The sequence below is a fragment of the Anomaloglossus baeobatrachus genome, chromosome 5 (assembly GCF_048569485.1).
Source record: "Anomaloglossus baeobatrachus isolate aAnoBae1 chromosome 5, aAnoBae1.hap1, whole genome shotgun sequence".
Classification (NCBI taxonomy): Eukaryota; Metazoa; Chordata; class Amphibia; order Anura; family Aromobatidae; genus Anomaloglossus; species Anomaloglossus baeobatrachus.
The window spans coordinates 532,936,705-532,958,610 of record NC_134357.1 but is presented as its reverse complement, the minus strand read 5'-3'; the positions used below and the strand labels follow the sequence as shown (position 1 = coordinate 532,958,610).

Below are 21,906 nucleotides of genomic sequence, written 5' to 3'. Positions count from 1 at the left end.
GGCATAGGTCAAGTCCCAAGGGAAATTACAGGTGTGGCAATTGCTGATTTTGTAATTTTCATTATATTGAGAAATCAATAAAGATTGGAGACAATTGGCATATAACTAAACAACTAATTACTTGTAAAACAAATATGGTGGTGTATGTCGTTTTTTGCCCGTGCGGTATGTTTTATATAGGAAAGACTATTTGCCCACTTTTTAATAGATTTATGGAGCATCACAACTCCATTGAAACCGGCATGCATAGGAGCTACTAAAATGATTACTCATGTTAAAGAAATTCATAAGTCAGATAAGAAAGTTTTAAAATTTGCCGGATTAGAACGAGTGGAATCCAGGGCAGAAGGAGGAGATCTCCATAAAATTTTACTACAGAAGGAATCGCAGTATAGAATTAAATATAATGTCATGGGTCCCCTAGGTTTCAACGAGAAAAATGATCTCATAGTGTTCTTGTAGAAAATATAATTGTTGATTGTTGCGAATACATCGTGTTCAATATAATGCTGAATGTTGAAGTCCTTATTTTGTTTTTAATAGTTTTTAACATGATTGACGTCTATTAACCAAGTGTAATGCCTATAAAAAATAGGAACTGACGTCATGAGTTGTGGACCTGTCGAAGTGCCGTATAGGCACAAAACCGCCATCGTCTTGCATACTCCATGCACCCCCTCCCCCACAGCCTTTTATATCACCTGTAACTTCATGTCGGATTAAATAAGATTTTTCACAGCAGCCCGGTGAGTGTCTTTCTTTTTTTCTTTTTCACAATGGCGTTTTCTCAACTGTCTTCCTCTATACTTGGTGTACCATAGCAGGCTGGCACATGGTAGTTATGTCCCACCGAACATGCACACCAACGTCATTTGCCGACTTGTGAACGTCTGGTGGTCTGCATAGCATTTGTTGTGCTTATAGCTAGTGTCCTATAGCAAGGACACCCATTCAGCTGAAAATGGCGCTGGCGGGCTCTCTTCCTCCATGGGCTTGATTGTGACTACACCATCTGCGAAGTGCTTAGTGGAAACTGGGCCTGGTAGCGGTCACACTTATGCCCTTTATCTGAATCTGCTGACCCTATACATATGCTGCGGGATTATACATACTTTTTTGGAGTTACGTTATTACAATTGTATAATCATAATCAGCAAGTTTGGTTGAAGACACCAAGGTTTTTTTTTTATTAAAGAATATAGAAGACCTGACACTGGACAAGTGATAAAACTGCAGTAGGACTTATATTGTTTCTTGCACATAAATTGATAACATTTAGATGAATTCAAATGAACTGTCCTACAAAACGTGATTAACAAAATCATTACTACAGGACTGTATGAGAAAGAGACTTATACTAAAAGAAATACCAGAGCCAAAAATGAAAGTATCTGGGCTCCAGGGCCTGGATACTTTGGGCCTCCAGTGTGTTAGTAAGAGACGGAGTCCTTGTCCCTGGAGCTTATCTACTCGGTATAATGAGATTCTCTTCTCATGTTCATATAAAGAGCATTGGAGTAAAATAGAAACTGTCTAAATAAGAGGACCTCATCTAATCTACAAATGCATCTCAATAAATTGAAATATCCTTAAAAAGTTAATTTATTACAGTAATTCAATACAAAAAGGGAAACACATTATATAGAGTCAGTACAAACAAAGTGATCTATTTCAAGTGTTTATTTCTGTTAATGTTCATGATTATGTCTTACAGGCAATGAAAACCCAAAAGTCATTATCTAAGAAAATTAGAATAATTACCACAAAACACCTGCAAAGAGTTCCTAAGCATTTAAAATGGTCCCTTAGTCTGGTTCAGTAGGCTACACAATCATGGGGAAGACTGCTGACTTGACAGATGTCCAGAAAGCAGTCATTGACACACTGCACAAGGAGGGTAAGCCAAAAAAGGTCATTGCTAAAGAAGCTGGCTGTTCACAGAGTGCTGTATCCAAGCATATTAATGGAAAGTTGAGTGGAAGGAAAAAGTGTGGTAGAAAGAGGTGCACAAGCAACTGGGATAACTGCAGCCTTGACAGGATTGTTAACAAAAGGCCGTTCAACAATTTGGGGGAGATCCACAAGTAGTGGACTGCTGATGGAGTCAGTGCTTCAAGAGCCACCACACACAGACGTATCCAGGACATGGGCTACAAGTGTAGCATTCATTGTGTCAAGCCACTCATGACCAATAGACAACGCCAGAAACGTCTTACCTGTCCCAAAAAGAAAAAGAACTGGACTGTTCTCAGTGGTCCAAGGTGTTGTTTTCAGATGAAAGTAAATTTTGCATTTCATTTGGAAGTCAAGGTCCCAGAGTCTGGAAGAAGAGTGGAGAGGCCACAATTGAAGCTGCTTGAGGTCTAGTGTGAAGTTTCCACAATCAGTGATGGTTTGGGGAGCCATGTCATCTGCTGGTGTAGGTCCACTGTGCTTTATCAAGACCAAAGTTAACACACCCATCTACCAGGAAATTTTAGAGCACTTCATGTTTTCCTCGACAGTTTGTCAAATGATATGGTTTTTCCCAGTCTGAAATTTTCTCAGTCGTCAATAAAATGTTAAAATGTGATTTACAAGTAAAACATTTCTCAACTTCTAGATATGAAATTTTCCCATGTGAGATTTTTGATGTTCAAAAAGATGTCATTTGCTGGTAAAATATTTTTGTATTCTGAACATGAAAAAGGCTTCTTCCCCGAATGAACTCTCTGATGTTTAACAAGACTTGACTTTTCTGCAAAACATTTTCCACATTCTGAACATGAAAATGGCTTCTCCCCCGAATGAATTCTATGATGGTTAACAAGATTGTATTTCTTTGCAAAACATTTCCCACATTCTGAACATGAATATGGCTTCTCCCCTGTGTGAGTTCTTAGGTGGTCATCTAATTGTGAACTCTGATTAAAACATTTCCCACATTCTGAACATGAAAAGGGCTTCTCCCCTGTGTGAGTTCTCAGATGGACAACTAATCGTGAACTCTGATTAAAACATTTCCCACATTCTGAACATGAATATGGCTTCTCCCCTGTGTGAATTCTCTGGTGCCTATCAAAATGTGATTTATCTGCAAAACATTTCCCACATTCTGAACAAGAAAAGGGCTTCTCCCCTGTGTGAATTCTTTGGTGCCTATCAAAATGTGATTTATCTGTAAAACATTTTCCACATTCTGAACATGAAAAAGGTTTCTTCCCTGAGTGCATTTTCTGATGGTTAATCAAATTTGATTTACTTGCAAAACATTTACCACATTCTGAACATGAATATGGCTTCTCCCCTGTGTGTATGCTCTGATGTGTAAGAAGACTTGATTTATCGGCAAAACATTTCCCACACTCTGAACATGAAAAGGGCTTCTCTCCTGTGTGTATTCTCTGATGGATAACCAGATTTGATTTACTTGCAAAACATTTTCTACATTCTGAACATGAATATGGCTTTTCCCCTGAGTGAACTCTTTCATGTCTAACAAGGCCTGATTTCCGGTTAAAATATTTCCCACACTCTAAACATGAAAAATGTTTCTCCTCTATGTGAATTTTTTTACGTGTAACAAAAGACATTTTGAGGGAAAAACGTTTTCCATATTCTGCACTTGACAATGACTTTTTTGCTGTAAGAGAGATTTGATTATTAATGCTTCTCTTTTTACTTTTATTTTTCTTAACAGTCTGTGATGAATCAGAAGATAGGACCTGTTTAACAGGATCAGATGATAGATCTTTGCTGTGAAGGGATGATGGGATATCTGGAATAATTGCATTCACTTCAGTTATATCTTGAGTCATATCAAGGTCATCAGAGTTAAAAATGGCAGACATCAGTTGAGCATCTGATCTCCTAGTACAGTCATCTGCCAAAAATAAAAATTATTATTTTTCACTAAAATATCCTTAAAAATTATGTTCTTATAATATTTTTAAAATATACATAGAAATTGTAAGTTATGTAGCAAAATTCAGTTATTTACCAAGAAAAAAATATTCCACAATCTTAACATTGAAACTAATAGAGCATGATGTTCAACCCTCTTTCTTCACACTCCCTTAAAACATTGAAATAATAAGCCACCCAAAAATGTGGAGGCCAAAATGATACCAATAAATACTTCAACTCCGCCTGCAAAAAAACAAGATCCCAATGGAGTCTGTCAGTTATTAATGGGAAAACAAAGGTTACCACTTTACTAGTGGCTGAAAGGCTGTAGAAAAGCAATATGGCTTCCATAAACCAATCCAGCAAAATCTGTGCTCCCACAGCTAAATGTTCCCCTCACTTCTGAGCCTTGCAGTGTGCTCAAACTTTGTAAGACTGAGTTCTAATGTCCTGTAATCATTCATTAGACTGGATCCTGAAGAGACCCACTGGCAAAATTATTTCTGCTGGATACATTTTTTTAACCTTGGAGCATACGGCGAACGGATCTGTAACAAATGCAAGACAAAAGGATGGCTAAATAGCCATCTATTAATGGATCCATTCTCTATAGACTCCCATGTAAAAAAAAACGTATCCAGAAGATGTGTGCATGACTCCAATAGCACAAACTGGGCACGAAAATGGCATATTTGTAGTTTCTCTCTGCAACATCCACTGCGTGCTAATTTTTTTTTTTTTTCTGTAAATAATTTTATTGGGTTTAAGAAAAAGTGAACAAAGCATTGCTTATAACACGAATAAGATGTAATCAAACAAAAGTCAAGGTTGATCCAAACATGTGGATCAAGCATGTAGCACTATTGTAAGAGAACTTTTATCAGGATAAGAATGGTCACATAAGAGACCATAACAGATAATGCAGTTAAAACAAGACAATTCAGGTTATACCGTATCATGGTATGTCAACTCAAAGCAGTATTACGGAAACTATTTTAACTATAAAGACTGAGTGAAGGTTAGAAAGAGAATCGAAGGAGGAAAAAGATAGGTATAGGAAAGAGAGGAGGGTATGAGAGGAGGGGGGGGGGGGAGATATGGATAGATAGGTAGCAGAAGGTTGGGTGTCCAAAGAATTCCGGCGTCAGGTAAACGAATCCTCTTAGAGATTGCAAATATCAACTAAAGGAACCCAAGGAAGGAAAGACCCGTGTAAAGCCCCTTATTTGAGCCAAGACGTAAATCTCGGAGTCTCCCGGAAAAGGAGCCAGGAAGACCACGTGCCAGCATGTTTATCCCATTTGTCCTCATCATCTGCCATCAGGGACTCCATACTCTCCAATCTATTCATCTCCTCCAAAAATTCCCTTACAGAGGGGGTTGAAGTTGTCTTCCAATGTCTTGAAATAATCATACGAGCAGCAATGAGAAGAAAGCGTAGGACACCTCTTTTGGTCACAGAGACAGATCCAGGGATTAGGGACAGTAAAGCTATTTGAGGAGTAGGAATTACCCGAATACCCGACAGTTGAAAGTATATTTCAAAAATGGAATCCCAGAATGAACTTATCAAGGAGCAATCCCACCATATATGTTTCATAGTACCAATTTCGTCTCCGCATCTCCAGCAGGTATCTGGTACTGTGAGGTAGATCTTATGCAATACGTCAGGGCATCTGTACCAGCGTGTAAGAATTTTAAAATTTTTCTCCTGTGCAGGAAATGGACATTTTATGAGAGAGTGTAAAGATTTTGAGATGATCTTGTTCTGACAACGTGATCTGGAGCTCTCTTTGCCAGGCCTCCAAATACGTTGGGGCACCTTTATATTGGGCTGTACATAAGAGATTGTAGATCAATGCGATGGCATGTTGCGGCGCGGCATTTAATGAAATTAGGGTCTCAAAGTGTGTAGATTTGGATAATAGTGCATTTCCCGGGATTTTCCTTTTTATAAATGTGGTCAGTTGAGTGTATTCCAACCAGGATAGTCTCCTCCCCGGGCATGACTCCTGCAAAGCTTCAAAAGACGCCGTTCCAGATAGCTTCCTAGCAACCTGTCCCAGGGTAACTCCGTCTGCTGAGTCCCAACATAAGAAGGTAGATCTCTCCGATGCAGGGGGGAAGTCGAGATTATTAAAGAGTGAGCTCATACTCCCCGGTCTATGGGATAAGTTTAACGTTTCCAGATGCCTGTCCCAAAAAAGCATGAGCGCCTGAGTCAGAGGTTGAAATCCCGAAACCGCCGGTCTCTGTTAAAGGAGGGCCCATAGAAGCCGTGCCAGAGGGAACGGGGAGAGATGGGACTCAACGCCCACCCACTGTTTATTGAGATCGTTAAATCTCCAATCCAAGACCCTCGTGAGGAGGACACTCTGGTAAAACTTTTCAAAATCAGGTAAACCAGCGCCTCCCCTGGATTTGGGTCTCACCAGTGTGGCGTATCGAATCCGAGGTCTCCCCGTCCCCCAGACGAATCTGCTACATGCCCTCTGGAGTTGTCTGAAATATTGTTTAGTAACTTTGATCGGGACTGTTTGGAATAAGTAAAGGAACCTCGGGAGTATGTCCATCTTGAGGGCATTGATCCGGCCAAACCAGGAAAGTCGTCCCCGATTATATCTATTTAGATCAGCAAGAGTTCTAGTAAGTAATGGGGAGTAATTAGCCATAAACAACTCATCTGGATTGGCCGAAACAGATATCCCAAGATACTTGATAGATTGGATCTCCCACTTAAATGGGAAGGCGGATTTCAGTCTATTGACTTGTGTGGTAGGGAGAGTAATATTAAGGGCCTCTGTCTTTGAGTAGTTTACTTTGAAGTTAGAAACTATGCCAAAACGTTGGAATTCCTGGATGAGAATTGGAAAGGCGATTTCCGGATTTGTTAGATATAGAAGGAGGTCATCAGCGTATAAGGCAAGTTTATAATCTTTCTGACCTACATCAAAGCCCTTTATATCGGGGGAGTTTCGAAGGGATATAGCCAAATGCTCCATGGCTATTACATATAGAAGGGGTGAAAGGGGGCACCCCTGTCTAGTGCCATTAGGTATTTGCAGGGGAGAAGATAGAGTATTGTTGGCTTGAACTCGTGCTGAGGGCTTATGATACATGGCAAAAATTCTCTCTAACATAGTTTGGCCGATTCCCAGCTGCCTCAGGGAGGAGCGTAGAAAGGTCCAATTGAGACGATCAAATGCCTTCTCGGCATCGATCGATAGAAGGCAGGCTGGAGTACCTTGTCTGTACATATGTGAGGTCAAAAGTAGAGTTTTAATAGTATTATCGCGCGCCTCTCTACCTCGGACAAATCCAGTTTGGTCAGTATGGATTGAGGCAGGCAACAGCGGGGACAACCGGTTAGCTATTAATTTGGCGAATATCTTGACATCTACTCCTATAAGAGAGATAGGGCGGTAGTTGGAGCATAAAGACGGGTCCTTCCCAGGCTTGGGAATCACCATTATGGTAGCCGCAAGGGTTTGCGCGGCGAAGGGGCAAGCTGAGGATATGGAGTTAAAGGTCTTAGTCAGGAAGGGCGTCAGTTCCAAAGCAAATTGCTTATAGAAGTTGGCCAGGAATCCATCCCGACCGGGGCTCTTACCATTGGCCAGACTCTTAACCACAGTGACCTCTTGTTCGCTAAAAGGGTCATCTAGCATGAGAGAGTCCACATGGTTCAATGGGGGGAGAGGGGTGCCATCAACATAGTTGTCCACTTTCGCTTGGAAATTTGTTGGGGACATGTCCGCCACTGGGCCACCTAGGTTGTATAACCCGTCATAATAATCTCGGAATACATCCGCTATTTCATGAGGTTTGTGTGCTGAATGTCCAGATGGTGATTTAATGGTAGGGATAAATGTAGAGGGAGGTTGAGGATTAAGAAATCTAGCCAGAGCTCTGCCTGGCTTGTTAGAGAATTCGTACATAAATCTCCTACCTCTATCTCGATGACGGGCAGACGCTGCATCTAAGAGGGCTCCCAAGTCTAGTCTAGCCTTGAGCAAGTCTGTTAAAATCTGAGGGTCATGAGTCCATTTATGTGTCTGTTCTAGGTGTTGAATGGAAGTCAGTAATCTGTCTATTGCGCAGGCTCTATCTCTTTTAAGTCTGGTTCCCTGTTGAATAAAGGTCCCCCGAATCATCCCCTTCAGGGTCTCCCATTGGAGAGGTAAGGGTGTTACGTCATTGGCATGAAATTCGAAGAAGTCTGTGATGGTCTTCCTGATGGCTAACTGACACGTCTGATCTTTTAATAAGTGTGGATTTAAAGACCATAACCATTCCCCGGGGCGTAGGTCTGTCAAAAGGAGAGAAAGTGACACCGAGGCATGATCGGACCATACCATAGGGTCTATAGTACAGGCCGGGTCATGTGAGAGTAGGTGGTGACTAATAAAAAAAGGTCTATTCTACTGTACATATCATGGACAGGAGAATAGAAAGTGTAGTCCCGTGTTTTAGGGTGTAGGGTACGCCAGACGTCGATGAGCCTCAAGTCTAGTAATTTACTCCTGAGACCTCGCAGTTTCACTGCAGAAACAGAAGACCTACCCAAGGAGGAGTCAACAGCCCGATCAAAGATGAGATTGAAATCTCCTCCAAGAATCAGGGAGCCTTCAGCGAATTCAGAGAGAGTGTTCAGGTATTTTTGGCAAATCCTGGCCGGGTCCTGGTTGGGGAGATAAAGATTAGCAATGGTAAATAACTTGGTACAGATCTTAAGTTTGATAAAAATGAATCGCCCCTCTGGGTCAGGCTTAACTGATAAAACCTGAGCTGGGAGAGATTTATGTAGAGCGATGCTAACTCCCTTGGATTTTGCGACTGAATTGGTACTATGAAACCAGGAAGTATAATATCTATGCTTAAATGCGGGAATGTGGTCTGTTTTAAAATGGGTCTCCTGAAGCAGTAGAATATGGATTATTTTTTTATGCATGTTATAGAGGATCTTGGATCTCTTCTCTGGTACATTAAATCCTCTAACATTTAGAGAGCATAAGTTGAGGTTCGACATCGTAGAAGCACTATCCTCTGGGCACCCAAGGGAAAAGTGAGAAGATGGGGAGGGAGAAGAAAGAAACTAAGATTAAATTAAAAAAGAAAGCAGAGAAAGTAGTAGAACGGAAAAAGAGATCAGAATAATAAAGACTAATATCAAAACTTGTCTTTACTTAGCCTCTTGAGTCCTAGCTCAAAAGGCAATCAAAACCGAGAGAATTCTCGTAACCAGTCTTCTAGGAACACACCCTAATGTGGGAGGTGACTGAAAACTATGTCACCTGAGAAACGGCTGCTACACCACCTAACTAGATAATACCAAAAAAGGGCAGAAAAAAAAAAAAAAAAAAAAATCACATATGGTCATTCACCCGACCAAATTAGAAGTAGCATATATAACAGCTAACAACTCAGGCTCAGTAAATAAATCACATCAACAAAGTAAAGAATGTGGCAAGAGAGGTAAAGATAAACTCCCGCCTCTAACTCACATCCCGTGAGATTTTTAGGAGAGGTACATATACCCAGGGGGGTTCAAGTACACCAACCCAGCATTAGAGCATGCCGAGAGGGGGGGACAGAGAATCCCAACATTATTAGAATTGGTGATGCCCGGGGGGGGGGGGGGGGGAGGGGGGAGAGAGAGAAAAAAAAAAAAAAGGGGGGGGGCAGATATTGGGCAATATTGGTTAGGTATCAGAGTAGGCCATGATAACCCTAACTCCTTTCTCGAACAACACTTATCACCCAGAAGTCCCGAGAGTTCAAGTCTCCGCCGATGAGGTTCTCGGCGACTTCTGAGGTCTTTGTCACTGAGTACGGTGTTGATCAAAGGGGAAGGAACCGCCACGACGGGCCACTCTCTGGGGTGGAGGTGTAGTATATGGCCAGTCCAGTAACTTTATCCCAGGGAGATCCAGAGCCGACAGAAAATCTGGCAGGTCAGCCGGAGATCTCAAGATTTTCAGATTGGGACCCTTCCTGACTTGTAGTTGAAAAGGATAGCCCCAGGAATAAGCAATATTGTTGTTGCGTAGAACCTCCAGCAGGGGTCTCAGGGCTCTTCTTTTTGCAAGTGTGGATCGGGAAAGATCCGCTAGAAGTTGGATGGGAGTTCCTTTAAAATCAAGGGTACCTTTATCTCTTGCTTTTCTCATAATATGCTCCTTGATCTGGAAGAAGTGTACCCTGCAAATAATGTCCCTTGGCCTCTCTGGATCCGGGTTTCTGGGCCCCAGTGCCCGGTGTGCTCTGTCCATTTCAATGCGTGTTTCAAGGGGACGTTCCAACAAGGAGTTAAACATCCTCTGCAGTGTAGAGATCAGATCCTGAGGCCCAACTGACTCTGGTAAACCACGAATTCGTATATTATTTCGTCTGTTGCGGTTTTCAGCATCTTCCATCATGTCAAACAAGAGGTGGATCTGTTGAGCCTGCTGATCTATAAGCTGCTGTTGTGAACTTTGCTGAGAGTATAAATCCTGGGTTGACGATTCAAGGGCCCGCACGGAGTTAGTCAGTGATGACATATCCTCCTTCAAGGAGCGAATTTCCGTTTTACAAACAGCCTCCAGGCGGGCAATGTATCCCTCCATATCCATTTTGGTTGGCATAGCATTGATTTGGTCTCTTAGAGCTGACATTTCTGAGCCTTGTTCATCCCCATAATGTTGCAGGGGAGTAGCTGTATTCTCCCTTCCACGGCAGGGGAGGGTAAGCAAGCTCTGCTCAATGGCCTCTCCTGAGCCAGCTGCTGGGGCCTGTGAGTGTTGTGGGGCAGGGAACGACCGCGGGGTGCTTGGTGTGCTGGAGCAGTCAGGGAGGGAGGCAGAAGATCCCCTGCCCTGTGAGGACCCAGAGGGAGAAGCGCGCCCTGCAGTCATATTCCCACTGCTCACCCCTCCCCCATCATCCACCACAGGCCGGTCTCCGGCGTCTCTCCCAGAAGTCATCCCTCCAGAGGTCTGCGGTGTCGGGTCAGTCAGTAACTTTCCACCCGGCTGTTGTGCAGAGCGGGCGGGGGAAGCAGGAGAGCGCTCAGGCTGTGTCAGCCGGGTCGCAGCAGCACGTGTCCCGGTCGCCATTACAGGCCTGGGAGGACGCTGGGACTCGGTCAGGAATGGCACGATACCTTGCCGCCCGCGGCTGGAAGTCCCTCTGGCAGGTGTCTGCGACCTGAGACCCACTTTCCCTCTCATCTGGTTCCGGTAAGCTTCTTTAATCGCTGGTGGATGGTGGTGTTTGCAGCCGTTGGTGAGGAGCTCTTACAGTGTGCTTCCTGTCGGCTCCATGTCCAGGCCACGCCCCCCCACTGCGTGCTAATTTCAATAAATATTATTATTTATATAGCGCCAATGTATTCCACAGCACTTTACAATTTAGAGGGGACATGTACAAACAAATTCAGACATTACAGAATAACACAACCAAGATGAGAAAGGCGCTGCTCAGAAGCTCCAATCTATGAGGAAATAGGGGAGGCACAAAGGGCGAATGGTAAAAAGTGCTGGTTTTGTATGGTCCGGCCATCAATATAATAGATAGGGGATTCAAATAACGCTGTATGAACCGGTCTCCAGCCAGTATGTGTACAAGACTGATATAGATGGAGTGTAAAGAGTGTGTGAAAGGGCGGTAGATATGAGTGGTACAAGTTTTTATATAATGGACATTTGTAGAATTCTTAGAGAAAATATCTTTCAGGCTCTTGAAGGTAAAATATCCGACGTTTATATAATATTTACTGTTCTTTTTTTTTGATAACCACATTTTGAGGCATTTAGAAAAGCTCCTGTGGGTGGGCTCCCTACCCCCCATGTACTCACTGTGGATAATACTAATCTCCCGCTTTTCTTACAATTACCCTGTGCTAAACATTAAATTAAAAAGTGAATTATTACTGTCACAGATATTAAAGAGGGACTCGTCATACAAAGAGGATTCAGATTTCTATTGTTATTTGTTGCTGAGTGTTATGAACGTAAACACTCTTACACACAGGTAACGGAAAATGGGAGAACCTCCTACAGATAGAACTCGCGCCCGCACCGATCTGGTCCTTGTACAGACTGGAAAGACACTAGCCGCACAAGTAAAAACACCACCTTTCACCTAACTCCCTAAAAAGCCATTGAGGAGTTTCTTATACCTCCTGTAGGATCAGAGTGGAGGCCGCAAAATGCTACCTACAACAGAAGAGGAAGAAGTGCAGGATGACACAAAAACTCAGAGTGAGAAAATAAAAGCATGTTCATATAAAGAATAAGTGCTGGTCTAAAACCCATGCCGGCGACCTCACATTCTCCTGCTTCCCTTCCCCAGTGTGGTTGTTGGTTCCTTCACCTGTCCAGGCATCCTGCTGCTGTGGCCCCTTCTCTGCCCCATGCTGCAGCTCCACAGAGTATCTGCACTCCTACCAGGATCCTGGCCCCAGAACGTAGGGCAGGCTGGCGGCCACAACCCCTTTCTTAAAGGGCCAGTGTCCTCCTAACATAGAAGTCCCTCCCAGGTCAGCTGGAAGGCCGTAGGTATTAAAGGCAACTCTGGCATTTCAGAAGTTGCCTGGGCAATGAGTTACACATAGACTCATTGCTGTTGCCAGGTTCACTAGCACTGTGCTGCTGCTGTTTAAATTGTGGTAGTTCTGTTGCTTGTTCCTGTCTCTATTACAGAGTGTCGCTACCATTATATCTACCTGCTGCCGCTTTGAGCCACCACCTCGGCCGCCTTCCACGATACCTGCTGCCAATAAGTATCACCACCATCTGCTGCCATTCATCCCGGACAGAGCCTCTATACCTGCTGCCGTTTTCATCTATCACCAATGACTGTTGCTTTCGTACCCCTCGGGCCAGCTAACGCAACACCAGTCTCCCAAGTAGCACCCGGACCAATCCCTGCAGCGTAACACCTCAAGCATTAGGAGCTCTGGAGAAAACTAGGCTTAAGTCCGTAATCAAGCCTCTCCGGGTTTTTGTGTGTTGTGTCCCAGTGGGTTTACTAAAATCCCTGCTCGCCCGGCGAGCATAATAGCTGGAAAGTAAAATAAACCACCACACAGCAGAAACTAGTGTTTACCCACAAGGTGAACCCCTAAACTGAAGGGCTGGAACTTATAGAAACAAGTCCACCTAGAGATGTATCCAGCAAGCAAGTTCAGAGAAAGGTAAACATATATAACCCAACCCAGAATGTGATAGGGCAGACCAAAATGGGAAAATGAGAAACACCTGGAGAACAGATAATCAAAAAGGAACAACAAAGACAATAAGAACCATCAGCATGAGAACAAGGAAGAAAAGGCTATAGCCCAACAGACAGAAGAACCGACCATGCAACAACAAGTCACCAGATTGAATAGTATATTGTTTTATCCTTTCATTCTTTTTTGTTTATTTATTCTATAGGAGTGAAGATGGATTGTCCTAGTAAAGATCAACTTACTTTACTTATTATTTACAAGGGAAATTATTGATAAGAACTAGCTGAAAGGAAAAAATTAATTGTATTTTATCGTGTTTAAGTGTCTATTGCTTAAATTTAAGTATGTAAATATAAAGGAAAAATTGAAGAAAAAAGAAATTCACACTTTGCTCTTAGTGCACATGGAATATTGATTTATCATAAAAGCAAGACCTACCATATGGATTATATATTGATTTTCTCTGTTGTCTGCACATTCTATCTACACTGTAATTTGGCCTTGCAAATTAGAGACCTGGGCAGGTAATGTTCATCAAATTCTAATTCCAGAGGGTTGGATGGATCCTCTGGGCAGTAAGCTCTAGCCAAAACCAGTCTCACTACAACCATTTACAATGCCTACAGTACAGGGGACAGTTTGGGTGGAGGAGCATGTAGTGATTTAGCAGGAGAATTCTGACCACTTGCTTGTGACATGGCCGGACTACACCGCAGATAAAACAGCCACAGACTGAGACTGAGAAGAATCTGTGGCTTCTCTGCATTCAGTGGTTACTACTCACCTGGGCGGTTATCTGTAGAAATCTCCTCTTTATACCGCTCATCTTCCCTCACATATGTCTCTGTAGTATTAATATGGGTCAGATCTTTACCCTGAAACAAATAATGTAAAAGTCACAGACAGATGGAGAAGTCACATCTATGATCAGCTCTAATCCTGCCATCTCCACCAATCTCATTACACAAGTATAAAACATATAATACTGGAAGATAAAACAAGACTGAACACAAGACCTTCACAGCCGTCTACACATCATAGGGAGATTTCATGGCACCTTCTCTCCATCTACCTGATGATCCTGAGGAACATTGGGATCTTCTTGTTTACAGTCCTGTGGAAGAAGAGGATGGGGACATCTCTCTGATATTTTCCTCTCACTGGATAGAACTGGAGGAGACACATACAGGGACTGAATTAATTCTTTACATACAGATAATTATAGGCCGTGTGTATTTAGTCCTGTCTATTACCTGGTGATGTGAGGGGCTGGGGAACCTCCATCATGACGTCCTTGTACAGATCTTTGTGTCCTTCTAAATACTCCCACTCCTCCATGGAGAAATAGACTGTGACATCCTGACACCTTATAGAAACCTGACACATACAATGATACCGTCATCACCCCGATCCCTTCATAGCGTTACTGTATAATGTCCCAGCATTCCCAGCAGTGTCACCTCTCCAGTCAGCAGCTCAATCATCTTGTAGGTGAGTTCTAGGATCTTCTGATCATTGATGTCCTCATGTTTCTGGGGGTGAGGTGGAGGCCCTGTGATTGGGCTCAGGGGTCTTCCCCCTCCCTCAGACACAGGGTCCTGACAGCGATCACTAGAGGTCTTCTTCACTACTGTGTAATCCTGGTTATGGAGAGACACATTAATAAATCTCACTACAGACATTTCCAGAGTCCTCACCTCTCCAGTTCTGTCCATCTGTTATTCCCATAGATAAGAATGATGTAATGTGACGTCATCAGAAGCTCTCACCTCTCCAGTAAGCCGGAAGAGGATCTCTAGAGTGAGGTGTAATATCCTCTCCGCCATCTTCTCCCTGTCCATATCCATCCTTGATGGGTCAATCAGGACAATTCTCTTATATAGAAGATCTCCACTGACAGGATCCGAAATTGTAGGGACCTGAATGAGAAGATATAAACCGATGTTCTCCATGATCTATTATTACATGATGGTGATTGGAGAGCAAAAAAAGGGGAAAATACCACGGTATCGGCCGCGCTACTGAGAAGAAGGTAGTGATAAGATTATTGATGAAGATTTATTAAGGATTAATATGCCACTATGCGTTACGGGGGTACATCCTCCCCCTTCCTCAGGTAGCCGGTTACACAGAGCAGGTATCTCGCTATCTGGCATCGAGTGTTGTCATTGTATTCAATTTGTGTGAATCAGCTCACCATGCAAAAGGCTCAATCTCGATTCCGTCCTGGAGCACGGACAGGCACTGCCACGGCCCGGTAAATGTAAGAAGAAAGGATGTCCAGCTCTTCAGACAAAGAATCACGTCTTTATTTCATCATGCAGATACAGAGAATGACATGACCATCACTACGCGTTTCAGGTGAAAACACTCACCCTTAATCATGATGCTGGGAAGACGGCGCTACAGAGTTTATATGCAAATGCTGATTAGTGGAACAGATGTTTAAATCACTTGAGCACCTTACATACTTGAGAATAAAGTTACCATGAAAATTATTACATACATATAAGATAAAATACAATACAAATATCAATGGTTTTCTGGACTAGATTAAGAATGTGTATAAATTCTGATACATTAATTATAGTGGATCAATGTGAATGTGCAGGTATAACATTTACAAGTGAATGAGCATAAGATATGCGCAAATACATTACTTTACAAGTATAAATGAATCTGCACATATATGAAGATGCACACAAGAAATTTTTTTATATATTATTTTTTTTAAATATTCTTTATTTTATTATTATATTTTTTATTATTTTTTTTATATTATTATTGTATGCATACATGCACATATGTGTGTGCATAAATGCATACATTTACTTTCTTCATTAATGCTCGATTGTAACACAACATGCAATCTTTCCAATTAAACATGAAAGTTTACTTAGAATTGTATCTTCATGTTCCCCCCATGTGCTATTAAAAAATTCATGCTACCTTTGAGCAAAATTTTGGGTGCAAATGACCAAAATTGCCTAAAATAACCCACATTTTATGCCAATACTATACTCTCATGAATTAATATTCCAAATAGAAAGACTAATTTTTAATTTTATAGGAAATGATTTCTTTGTTTGTTTAATGAAACTTTAATTTAAGGTGGATTTTCAACAATGCACTGTGAATTTTCTGGATTTGCGAATGACGGGCCTTAGCACTGGGCAAATTGAAACATGTACTCACAGAAAAAAAGTATCGGGAAATACGATTTTGCATGCAGCAAGCCATCATCCGTCACACACTATTAAGGCCATACCAGTAGGGGAAACGCAACGTGCATATAGAAATTGTAACTCTCAAAAAACTCTACAAACTGAAGTAAACACCATTAATTCTAGACTTAAAAAAAGAGGTTATAAAAACTGGATGCTTAGTAGAGCACAAAAAATTGTAAAATCCAAAAACACCTCAATAAAAACTGCCACCCAGATTTTACCTAAAGACCATTCCACTGCCAACCCAATCATCACTTTAGCATTACAATACAGTAATCAGTTTGTGGATATACGAAAAATCTTTTTCCGCAATCTGAGTATTTTAAAAACAGATACAACTTTAAAAAAAATTCTTAACAACAATTGCAGAGTAGTTGCCAAAAGAGCAAAATCACTGGGTGACAAATTATCCCCGAGTGACATTAAGGCTATGTGCGCACAGTGCGTTTTTCGCTGCGTTTTTGCGCGTTTTTCGGGTGCGTTTTTGGCCTCAAAACTGCAGGACTTTGCTTCCCCAGCAAAGTCTATGAGTTTTCATTTTTGCTGTCCACACACATCTGTTTTTTTTACCTGCGCTTTTGAGTCAGTTCTTTCCTGCGTTTTTCTGCGTTTTCCGCCCATGCAATGCATTTGAAAAATGCAGCAAAACGCAGAGATCAAAAACGCAGCAAAACGCAGCCAAAAACGCACCAAATCGCGGCAAAAACGCATGCGTTTTTTTATGCGTTTTTTCGACGCAGGTGCGTTTTTGTGCGTTTTTAGCGGCCAAAAACGCAGCGTCAAAAAGACGCAGTGTGCGCACATAGCCTTACAATAAAAAACCAAATCTCCCAGGCACCAATTGGTTGTCTTTAAAGGGTTCTTACCAATGTGCGAGAAAACAGTGTAAACTATGTCCATTGACTCCTAGAAAAACCACATCCTTTGTTAACAGCAATGCTAATAGCAGCTATGTAATAAAAACTTTCATTAACTGCAGAAGCACATACATAGTTTACCTGGCAGAATGCACAACTTGCAAATTAAAATATATTGGAAGCACAAAACGGGAACTTCACATACGCATAAAAGAACATTTATATGATATAACACACAAAAAAACTTCTAGAGGCACATCCCAGTTATCTAAACACTTCATCAATAAACATCAGGGCACGATTGACACCCTGCAGGTATATGGTATAGAGAGGGTACATAGGTCGCATAGAGGGGGTAACATGGAAAAACTTTTGCGTAAAAGAGAGGCCTGGTGGATATTCAAACTGGGAACCACTTTTCCCCATGGTTTGAATCTCCGCAGAGATCTCATGATTTTTTATTAATAATAAACAGTGAAGGTCTGTTTTGGTACTACACTGTGACGAAAAATCTTTGCACCTCATAATATTCACTGGTAATTACAAATTTATCAATACTGATTTGATGCATGCGCATTAAATCTGAAAAATACCTATTGATAATTAACTATCTGCAACATAAGAACTCATCCCCAAACATTGTGACCCATAACTTTAGCTCACATTATGTGCGGCCCATGTGATTTCTATTTGCTTTTTTCGTTCAGCCATGATGCGATTTTCTTTGCTTTGTCTGTGGCGCATGGATTCTCTCATATTGACTTGAACACATGTTAGCCGCAGAATGCGTTCAAGTTCCCTTTTGAAATTACTTGTATTTAATTCTAAAATGCCGAAATTAGAAATGAATGTATTGCAGATTTAACTGTGGCTTTTTTAGAGTTTGGTCCTTCTGTTAGTATTAATAAGCAGACAGCTATAACTCACAATATGATTTGGTGGCCTCCGCCTCAATATAACATACATCTCAATTTGTTCACTTGAGTATAGCCTAATTAATAAACCGGGGGGAGAGGGAAAAAAAGTTTCATTAACCCTTTCACGACCGGCCGATTTTTCGCTTTCCGTTTTTTTTTTTCGCCATTCTTTTTCTGAGAGATGTAACTTTTTTATTTTTCAGTCAATATGGTCATGTGAGGGCTCATTTTTTGCGGAACGAGCTGTACTTTTAAATGAAATCATCAGTTTTACCATATTGTGTACTAGAAAATGGCAAAAAAATTCCAAATGCTGAAAAATTGCAAAAAAAGTGCGATAGCACTATAGTTTTTGAGATATTTTATTCACTGTGTTCACTATATGGTAAAACTGATGTGTGGGTGTGATGCCTCAGGTCAGTGCGAGTTCGTAGACACCAAACATGTATAGGTTTACTTTTATATAAGGGGTTAAAAAAAAATCGGAAGTTTGTCCGAAAAAAGTGGCGCACGTTTTACGCCATATTCCGTGACCCGTAGCGTTCTCATTTTTCGGGATCTTGGGCTCAATGACGGCTTATTTTTTGCGTCTCGAGCTGACGTTTTTAACGGTACCATTTTTGCGCAGATGCTACGTTTTGATCGCCTCTTATTGCATTTTGCGCAAAAGTTGTGGCGACAAAAAAACGTCGTTTTGGCGTTTGGAATTTTTTTGCCGCTACGCCGTTTACTGATCAGATTAATTGATTTTATATTTTGATAGATCGGGCGTTTCTGAACGCGGCGATACCAAATGTGTGTATATTTTTTATTTTTTTAACCCTTTAATTTTCAATGGGGCGAATGGGGGGTGATTTGAACTTTTAGGTTTTTTTGTTTTTTTTTAATTTTTTAAAACTTATTTTTTTACTTTTTTTTTTTATTTTACTAGTCCCCCTAGGGGGCTATTGCGATCAGCATTCCGATCGCTCTGCAGTATCTGCTGATCACAGCTGGAAGGCTGTAAACAGCAGATACGCTGTCTTTCTCTTTTGCTGTGCCCCGGGCACAGCGAAAGTGAAACCAATTCATGTGTAGTACAGGAGTCATCACATGACCCTGTACTACCATGACAACTATCGGGAGTCACGTGATCGCGTCACGTGACTTCCGGTTTCGGCGGTAAGTAAAACTTTACCGCGATTGCGCTTATAATGGCGCTGTCATGTATTGACAGCGCCATTATAAGGGGTTAATCGGCACGAGCAGATAACGATTCTGCTCGTGCCTAGCAGGCACACATCTCAGCTGTGAAAATCAGCTGAGATGTGTGCCGATCGCGGCATGCTGCCGCCGGAGGACCGCGGGCAGTAAGATTATGTCATTTAGGACGTAATTTTACGGCCCGCGGTCGTTAAGGGGTTAAACAAACAAAGAAATCCTTTCCTATAAAATTAAAAATTAGTCTTTCTATTTGGAATATTAATTCATGAGAGTATAGTATTGGCATAAAATGCGGGTTATTTTAGGCAATTTTGGTCATTTGCACCCAAAATTTTGTTCAAAGGTAGCATGAATTTTTTAATAGCACATGGGGGGGAACATGAAGATACAATTCTAAGTAAACTTTCATGTTTAATTGGAAAGATTGCATGTTGTGTTACAATCGAGCATTAATGAAGAAAGTAAATGTATGCATTTATGCACACACATATGTGCATGTATGCATACAATAATAATATAAAAAAATAATAAAAAAATATAATAATAAAATATTTAAAAAAAATAATATATAAAAAAATTTCTTGTGTGCATCTTCATATATGTGCAGATTCATTTATACTTGTAAAGTAATGTATTTGCGCATATCTTATGCTTATTCACTTGTAAATGTTATACCTGCACATTCACATTGATGCACTATAATTAATGTATCAGAATTTATACACATTCTTAATCTAGTCCAGAAAACCATTGATATTTGTATTGTATTTTATCTTATATGTATGTAATAATTTTCATGGTAACTTTATTCTCAAGTATGTAAGGTGCTCAAGTGATTTAAACATCTGTTCCACTAATCAGCATTTGCATATAAACTCTGTAGCGCCGTCTTCCCAGCATCATGATTAAGGGTGAGTGTTTTCACCTGATGGTCATGTCATTCACTGTGTCTGCATGATGAAATAAAGACGTTGTCATTGTACACAGAGATATAATAATACCGCCATGTTGTATGATGGCACTAATGAGCGCTGCTAAAGGCAAATCTCAGGTTTAGGAATGAGAAATACCCCTCATTATACGGAGGACAAACTCCCTGCACAATGTTGGTGAAATCCCCCCATAACGGCCTCATTATCCTCTATTATCCTCTACATCTGCTGTGCGGGGATTATCTCATGTCCCGGGTTCTACATAAAGTGTAATAGGAAGCGAGGATTTATTATTATTATTATTATTATTATTATCATCCCCAGTAATGGGGAATCTCCACATACCTCCTCCTGCAGAGCCGCACACTAGAGATATGGCTGCTCTGTGCTTACAGGACCTGTGATGATGTCACATGGAGGGGAGGAGTCAGGGGTCACATGATCAGCTCCTCAGTGTATGCAGGACTCTGCTGTGCTGGGTGTCATGGTGCTGGATGAGGGGAGGGTTATGTGTGGGGTCAGGAGGGGTTTACCGTGTGGATGTAGCAGAGCCGTGTGTGTACGAGGTGTACGGAGCGGAGCCGTGTGTGTACAAGGTGTACGGAGCAGAGCTGTGTGTGTACGAGGTGTAGGGAGCGGAGCCGTGTGTGTGTACGAGGTGTACGGAGCGGAGCCGTGTGTGTACGAGGTGTACGGAGCAGAGCCGTGTGTGTACGAGGTGTACGGAGCGGAGCCGTGTGTGTACAAGGTGTACGGAGCAGAGCTGTGTGTGTACGAGGTGTACGGAGCGGAGCCGTGGGTGTACGGAGCGGAGCCGTGTGTGTACGAGGTGTACGGAGCGGAGCCGTGTGTGTATGAGGTGTACGGAGCGGAGCCGTGTGTGTACGAGGTGTACGGAGCGGAGCCGTGTGTGTACGAGGTGTACGGAGCAGAGCCGTGTGTGTACGAGGTGTACGGAGCGGAGCCGTGTGTGTACAAGTGTTGAGGAGAGCCATAAGATGAAATACTTAATTAACCTCTGGACATAGAGCACTGTGAGAAGTGTGTTCAATGAAATTAATTTTCTATACATAAGCCAGTCAGTTTTCAGAGGAACCCAAAATGGCCTCCGATGATATCACAGACCAAACCATCAGCATGGATCCACCAGATGACGTCCCTCCCATCACCATCACCATGGATTCATTCACTGAAGTCAGACCCGCCCATGAATAGTAACACAGATCTCCCCATTGGCTAGCCCATGAACTGTCCCACTAAATGGGCATATCTGAACTCGTGTACGCCCCTAGCCTATATAAAGAGGACGCATCCTCTGTACTCTCTCTGTTTGGTGACGCAGTAGCGATGTCTTATGTGTGACACCCACCAGTGATCAGGCCCCTGCTGTGAGATCTCTAGTCGTTACAGAATGGACCAGGCCATTTTCTTCAAAGGTGATGTCCTCCTGGGCAGGACGCATCGCTATGTTTGACACTGTGTGACAGGGTCACAGTGACTGCTGAGATCGTTATACTACTGCGACCTGTATTGTTCCTGAGTCGTTGGTAAGATCTGACTGTGTGACATCTCACCTGCGACCTCCCAGCGACTTACCTGCGATCCCTATCAGGTCACATCGTTTTCAGGATCGCTGTGTGTGACTGGGCCTTTAGTCCTATCTATTGTTTT

General features: G+C 42.0%; 1 protein-coding gene across 1 annotated transcript in view; it reads right to left on the bottom strand.

The window, feature by feature from the left end:
• Positions 1–1,691: 1,691 nt before the first annotated feature.
• The window catches only part of LOC142312918 (uncharacterized), a 268,596-nt gene continuing 248,381 nt past the window's right edge, over positions 1,692–21,906 (bottom strand). Inside the window, 7 exon segments of the mRNA XM_075351907.1 lie at positions 1,692–3,862; positions 13,884–13,974; positions 14,172–14,269; positions 14,353–14,476; positions 14,560–14,739; positions 14,869–15,018; positions 15,102–15,120. Of these exon segments, the coding sequence (XP_075208022.1) occupies positions 2,592–3,862; positions 13,884–13,974; positions 14,172–14,269; positions 14,353–14,476; positions 14,560–14,739; positions 14,869–15,018; positions 15,102–15,120 (1,933 nt within the window). The 3' untranslated portion in view covers positions 1,692–2,591.